General features: G+C 39.0%; 1 protein-coding gene across 1 annotated transcript in view; it reads left to right on the forward strand.

Moving 5' to 3' along the window:
• The window catches only part of DSCAM (DS cell adhesion molecule), a 327,203-nt gene extending 322,812 nt beyond the window's left edge, over window positions 1-4,391 (forward strand). The window contains exon 33 of the mRNA XM_083734745.1: window positions 1,893-4,391. Within this exon, the coding sequence (XP_083590871.1) occupies window positions 1,893-2,233 (341 nt within the window). The 3' untranslated portion in view covers window positions 2,234-4,391. The remainder of the gene's footprint in view (window positions 1-1,892) is intronic.
• The last annotated feature ends 3,562 nt before the right edge of the window (window positions 4,392-7,953 follow it).

Raw genomic sequence — 7,953 nt, forward strand, 5'->3', positions numbered from 1 at the left:
TAAAAGCAAATTACACATATTAGATTTATAACAGTTTCATAATATGAATATTAAGAATTTACTTTAATACTTTTTTAAGAAGATTCCCTAGCTCTTCTCACAGGACTATAGCACATAGAGTTCCCTGGAGGCAGCATGTTGACTTTCCCCAACCTGGTCTCTCCACATGTTTGGGACTAGAAATCCCAACATCCCTGACCATCTGCTATGGTAGCTGTTGCTCATGGGAGTCATAGGTTGGAGAAGGCTGGATAGGATATTAAACCACTTTAAGTCTTATATTGATAGGCCCTAAGTCTTTTTGTTCCCTAGTTTGCTAAAGGAAAAGAGGGCTCTGGAAAAGCTTATTCTACCCTCAGCATGTTGGTCTCACCTCTGGCTCTTCTTCCTGAGTCCCATTGTTCTGTGCTGCTTCCTGTGTTTTTGTTTTAGCTCAAATGAATTTTTATGCATCCAAAGTAGTTTAGGGTGAAATGAATTAGAGAAATATAAATTGGCAATTGTAAGACCCTCAGGCCCTTAGTATTCTATTTCCAATGGGTAGCCTTATGTAAATGCTAAAGTATGCTAATCTATTCCCAAGACAAGAAGCGCACACTATTCTAAAAATAGTGCACCATACATCTGTGTTGGAAACTTAGCTGCAAAAAAGCATATGGCACCAAGCAAAGCCTGCAGGAATAAACAGAGATTCTGTCCAAACTTCTGAATGATTTTCTCTTTCTGTGACAGTAAATCAGGAAGAGAACAGGAACTATTTGTCTTTTTGGTAACAATAGCATAGTTGTTGCTTATATGAAGCCAACTAAGGAATCTGCTTTATCTTTAATTACTGGGCAGCTTTTTGTATTATTAAGTTTAGACCGGAGGGGGAAACTTTGTGTCATGTGTTTAGCTCAACACAGTTTCTAACTGAACTCTGTTTATGGCACAGACCAGCCTCCAAGTCTCTCCTTTGCAAGTAGCTCATGGAACTAACTGTGCTATTATTAGGAATATGCTGTACAGGAAAAACCTCTGGCTTATTTCTATTATACATGGATGCAGTTTGGGCAGCCAACTCTTGAGACACAAGCATATTGGATCCACATTGATACGTTAGTGAACTGCTAGGATTAATTTGTTTTAAAACTGTTTTCAGTATAGATAAACTCTATAGCTGGAAGAAACTTATCTATATTCAGATCAAGCTTGTAGTGTATATTATCACCTGACCAAACAAGCCCATGATGAGCCATATATTGCACCCTCCCCTCATTTTTGCAGTCTTTAGCAAAACCAGGAAGTGTCATGAGCACCGGTGAACTGTTTGCTATGAAGGTGATGTTTGGCATGTCAGTTCAGGAGTCAAACAAGCCAGGTTTTGATGCTGCAGTATTTGTGGGAGCGAGCCAGAGAAGAAAATGAGCTTATATGCCCCCCGACCAGGTAGGAATGGAGGTGTTATTGCAACAGCTTGGAGTGGTACTAATGATCTTTCCTGTCATATCTCCTGCTTTTACCATGCAGAAAGCTAGCAGGTAAGGTTTCCACAAAACAGCACCCGATCAGGACCTCCCTGCACCATAGTTCTGACCAGGAAATTCTGATAAGCCCTGCTCATCAACAATGGCAGAAGTTGCCTGAAAGTTGCCTGCTTTCCACCCAGTGCATATTAGTTTTGTACTGAAATAAGCTTCAAGTTGTCCTCATATTTCATGGATCAATAGTTCTTTAAATTGATGTTAATCTCTTGAAAAACTGATGCTGTGAACAAGGTAGGCTATGTTTTACAGTGGGTGACTAGATAGGGGAATAATACTTATTTCTGCATTGGATATAAGCTTTCTGTATACAGGAGAGTAACTAAGAAACTCTCTTTTTCTTTCCCCCTCCCCTCCTTCCCTGAACAGGTGACCTCATGCATTTGCCGCCGTATCTTAGAATGGACTTCTTGTTAAACCGAGGTGCTCCAGGCACTAGCAGAGACCTGGGTTTAGGACAGACCTGCCTGGAACCTCAGAAAAGCCGGACCTTGAAGCGCCCAACAGTCTTGGAGCCAATACCTATGGAGACTTCATCCACAAGAGAAGTACAGTCATGGCAACCTGGTGCCGTAGCAACATTACCTCAGCGAGAAGGAGCTGAGCTAGGACAGGCAGCTAAAATGAGCAGCTCCCAAGAATCCCTTCTGGACTCCCGGAGCCACTTGAAAGGAAACAATCCCTACGCAAAATCTTACACCCTGGTATAACAAAGAGAGAACATGGCTGGACAGTGGCTGTAAATACTTAACGGTTATTTAAAAAGAAATCCAATCAAAGCTACCTTTTTTATTGAATTCCAATATTTATAATTAAAGAAGAAGATTGCCAAAATATTTGGGACACAAATGCAACCTACAGACAGTGCAAAGACTCTCCTGCTTTTTTTCTGTCTGAGTGTGAGCTTCATCTGACTGGACCTCCTGAATTTTTTGAGAAAAGGTTGTCCAGTTTTTCTGATATTCACAAGCTTTTGTGTTTTTACTGATTTTCTACAAAGTGCATGGGGACTAAATAAAATATTTTAAACTGGGAGTTCCATCACACACAAGTAACGAAAACAATTTTTTAAAAAACCACCCTGTTTGTGAATTTAGAAGGAATATTTATTTGAGAAAGACAAAAACAAAACCCTTTTGTCATGTTTTGCACAATTTTTTTTAAAACTAGAAAATGGGTCCTTGATCAGTTATTTTTCCTTTTCTTTTATTGTTAATTAGGATGAGTGCTGTCAGTCAGTGAAGTGGGGAAGGGAGGGGGAAGCAATTTGGTTTTGGCAGTTATTTTCTTTTTATATTAATTTAATGAGACACTCTTTGCATTTTGTCTATGCGAAATAAAAGGGTCTTCTGCCTTTATCTGTGTGTTTGCATTGCCTTGCCTTGTTTCCACTTAGGCTGTATTTATTTAGCACTGGATCTTGTAGACTTTGTAGAATTATAACGCACACTGACTTGACTGGAAGAAGCTTTTTTTAACCATTGGAGAGGCAAAAAAAATATCTCTCAGGGACTTTCTGTGAGGGGGAAAAAGCTGTTTAAAGTCAAATTTTAAATGGATGCAATTATGAGAACTGATGAATATTCATAGTATGATGTCTTTGAAATGGATGCTATTGATGTCAACATTTGCTTCTCAAGTTTGTAGACATTTTCCCTTTCCCCTGAAACAACAGAAATGGTCACAGAACTAGATCACTGGGTGCTGATATACTATGAAGTACTGTTGCCTGTGGGTTTTTTGGTAGTTGTTTATTTTGCTCAAATCCCAATGGATTTGATGGATTATGGGACGCAGGAAGGCACTTTTCCCTAGGCTAGTGTGCCAGCCCTAGAGAAAACAAGGGGGAAATGTATGTTTCATTTTCTGTTCCACATTGTGACATAGTTTACATGGTTTTTGTTATCTTGCTTAGTGCACAAGCACTACAATGCAGGTTACAATGCAAACCTTGTGCCACAGCAGCTAAAGTTGATTTGTAGGACCACACATTGCACACTCTAGCATTAGCAAATTTTACTCCACACTCCTAGCACTTTGCTTAACATGCTTGGATATTTGTCCAAGTGATCTTCTAAGGACAACTCTAACTAAAATGAATAAAGGATCCTAGTTTTGACAATCTGACATGTGTTTGAATTCATCTTCTGGCTTTCACATCTTTCGGACTGTATTGACGTTTTCAATAGGTATCAAAGTTACTAGGCAGCCCTCCAAGCCAACTGTGATTCTAGAATCTATCTAGCAGCCGGGGCTGGCCCAAGACATTTTCCTGCCTGAGGCAAAAGGCAAAATAGTACACCATTCATTTCATATAGAGAATCTGATCGGACTGCAGTTGAATCATTTCAATCTGCCACTACGCTTAATAGCAGCAGGGGGAACTGGGCAGGGCAGGGCCATGCATGGCACAAACAGCTCTCTCCTTCAACATGTTCCCACCAATCTCTTCCCTTCAGCATCTTCCACCTGAGTTAACTGATCTCACTCTGCCTAAAGATAGGGCCAGCCCTGCCAGCAGCCACAATGAAGGTGTACCCATTTTTCTAAGAGCTCATAAACTCAGGCACAGCAAACCCTGAATGTTGATTGGCCTCTGTATTGAATTTTGGGTTGTTTCCTAGCTCCTTGATCATATATTAAGCAGCCATGTGGTTTCATCAGATATGATTTCTCCCTCACCATTATTTTCCTCCCATATTTTTGTATCCTGAAAACCCTGATCAGTTGTGATCACATCAGAATGCAGAACTTGCATTTCTGATCTGTTAAGCCTGCTTTTAAATGTGTGAGAAACTTTTTGATAAATGGATCCATTCCACCCATTTCCTTGTCCTTGACACTGTGGCATCCAGTATTTGCCAGATTTTTTTTTAAAAAAAGGAAGCCCACAACACCCTGTTTTACTTTTCAAGGTCAAATAGCATATCCAGCTGTCTTGAGATAATGTGTGTATTCCTCATTCCACAAGAAGAAGCTAGCTCTAACATAATGACTTTATTTAATAGCCTAAAATTTTCACTTGTTGAATTGTAAAGCACAAAAATGCCCCCTTGTCCTGGTTCACATGCAACACTAAACTATGGTTTAGTATTACATGCATAAACCTCACATTATGTGCACTCTCTCCTCCACTGTAGTTATAGGGAGAACATAATAACTACCATTTTCAAGTAACTGAAGTTACCTGGTTAGCATCAAATATGGCTTTGGAATAGCAGCCAACTTCAAACCATAGTTTCCATCCTGGCTTGTTTTCCTAAACTGTAGTTAGCACTCATCACAGTTCAGATGAAACTGGCAACTTGGTTAGTGGAAATCAATTCATGGCTATATCATGGGGTAGAATGTGGGACTTGCCCAGGTTTGTTTCTGTAGCGGTAAGAGATATTTTATCATTATGGCTAAAAACAATCATCATGTATAATTCAGTGAGGAAAGGAGAACTCTTAGAAATCAATTTAATTGAGGGGGGAATTCTAGTGAAGTGGGAGGGAGCAGAACAAAGAAACTTAACTTTTGCATCTTTGAACCTGCAAGCACATTTTTATATGCTGTGCTCTTTTTTCCATATTAAACATGTAACATCTGGCAGAGCGCATATAAAAGACCATAAAGGTTGTGATCTTTATTCTTTTACATTTTCTTTATTCTGTCCTTTAAAAGAAAAGGAGAACGAAACCTTTAGAAAATTAATAAAGCATATTACAAAATGCAATATTAAATTCCCTTAATCATTAACAAAGCAATAATTTGAAGGTACATTTTGTCCATATCTGATATTCCAAAAATTAAAAAATAAAGTCAATTTCTCTTGAAAGCTGTTTCTTTTAATTTTTATATTACTTTACTATATCTAGTTATACAAGTTGATTTTGTTCACAACAATGTAATCTGTATTTCTTAATCAAATTTTTGATTTCCATTTAACTCCATTTAACTGGTCAGTGAGAGGGAGAATAATTATCTGTTGCTGATCTTGTTAGGCATCAAATGCAGTCAGAGGGTCCAGTGATAAATCATACCCAGAGTTGGTTTTAATAATCTTTATTATTCATTTCCTAAGCTCCATAAGTATATGAAACTCCAGCAGACATGAAAATCCTTTGCATGTCCAAAAATTATCATTATACATCAAATGCATTTTCTAAAGCCTTGAAGCATATAGATTATTAGTGTGGTCTTCTTTCTAACCTGTGGAAATTATGTACTAATTCATGTGCATATGTTCCCAGGTTTTTTCCAGGATTCTATAGCCCAAATCCCTTTGCCATTTCAGCCTGGTAAATTTTCATATCCATAAAAAGGGTTTCATAACAGTATGTTTCTTTTAAATGTCTCATGTGTTGTTGACACAGGAATCTTCTGAAAGGCTGATCACACCTTTTTTATTTAATTGCCTAACATCCTAGAAGGAAAAATGCATTATTGGAAAATTTGAAATATGGGAGGTCTCAGATTACCAATTTTGAGGATTCAAGAGTGAGGAGCCACTGGCCACTGGCTATACTGGGTAGGCATGATGGCAGCTGGAGTTCAGCAACATCGGGAGAGCCATGAATTCCCAATCCCTGATTTCCATCACAATAAATAAAAGAACCTATTTTCTATTAAACATGCAAAATTAAAAGTTCCATTATCTTTACAAATGAAACTGTTTCCAAAGATAATTCTTTTTCTGATGGAGTCATTTGCAAAAATGCATTCTAATGGGAGAGCTTTCAAAGTAAAAACCCTCCCCTATCCAAATAAGTAGTTAATTGCGTTTTAAGTGTGGGGGTGGCTTTTAAATCCAAGGAGTGAAGTCAAAGAATCTTCTACATTTCTGTATTATAAGCACCACCACCAAAACATAAGCAGAATCTTCAAGCCAATTTGATATAACCACTGACAGAGCACTGTTTCAATACAAACTATACTGTATTTGGAACATTCATGCTCCCTTCATGCATCATAATTGTAAAATTTTCTTGGATGTTTTAGATGACTTTCCACTGTATATACAATCATCATCATGGGATCTCATTTTCTTAAGAATTGTTCCAGGAATATATCTTGAGAACATAAGAAACAAAAATATATCTTTGATTACTAGTCATCCTTCCGGCAGCCACTCAGCCCAGTGGAGATATTTGTCCCCTTCAGTTTCTCTGCATTTCCTGAGTTCTTCAATCACGGCAAAATAATTTAGTCAGGAAAGCTCATCCAAATGAGCAGAATACTTAATCCAAATGTCTCTGAATACATAAATCTGACCTGGTATAAGTAGTTCTGTATGTTGGTTAGGTATTTTAGGATTGTTATGGGGAAATTGGGGTTTGGCTTTTACAGCTCCCCCCCCCACCTCAATCAAGAGAAAAGATATCCCTTGTGTCTCTGGTCAGAGATAATGCAATGGGACAACAAAGAAAGCAAGGCAAGCTGTTGACCTTTATTGATGTGTTTGCAAGCCACGTCTCCCCAGCCCCATACAAGGAGGTGAAGAGCCCAGAGAAAAATCAGCTTACAGTCTTTAAACGCTCAGAAGTGCCTGCCCACCTTCACAGAGAGACCACCATGAAACATCATAACCTTGCAATAGATGCATCACAAGAGGTGGTGGTCTACTACAGAAATTGAGAGTATGGCTTGTCACCTGTGAATCAGGATGCCTCCAATATCTGCTAACTGCCTTTTCCTGGCCAGTCTGAGCCATTCTTTTGAAATGGCAAATAAAATTGGCACCAGATTGACAAGGACCTGTCTCCAGTCACACAGAATATACACTTTTTACAGGTCTGTTTGGCAGTTTTAATGGTTACTTGTCAAACCAGTTCATGAAGGGGAGATTCAGCAAGCATTTCCTCCTGGGTAGCTCAGGGCTGGCTAGGGGTTAAATATGGCTGCTGTATTGTTCTCTGTACTATTTCAGCTCAGGTTTTAATAGGATCCAGTATGGATGGGCTATATCAGTCTTTATCAATCTGCTGTTCTCCAGATGTTTTGGACCAAAATTAATATGAGTGTGCTGACTGGGACTGATGGAACAAAACAGCTGGAGGGCAGCAGGAGGGTGAAGACTGGACTAGATGAGCAGTCCACTATGCTCTTTTCTGTTTGTATCTTACCAGCTACTGTTTATTCTAACTAGAAATGCCTCTCCAGCAAGAATATTGTCCCCTGATGCCAAGAATTGTACCTGGGTGCCCATATGCATGATCTTCCACTGAACTACAGTCAATGTTTTCTCCCATAATATATTTTCACATAGCCATTCAAATTTTGATCCACTCCACAGATATCCGGGATCCTCACTATAGGTTTGTGGCACAAAGGTGGGGAATTGAATCTGACCAACTTGCCATGAACAACTGTTGACAGGTGAGTGGAGCTGCTCACCTGTCAGTCGCCTGATGACATATGCCAAAGGCATATGCCTGGCGTCAAACCT

The sequence above is a fragment of the Podarcis gaigeae genome, assembly GCF_964106915.1.
Source record: "Podarcis gaigeae genome assembly, chromosome: 4".
Lineage (NCBI taxonomy): Eukaryota > Metazoa > Chordata > Lepidosauria > Squamata > Lacertidae > Podarcis > Podarcis gaigeae.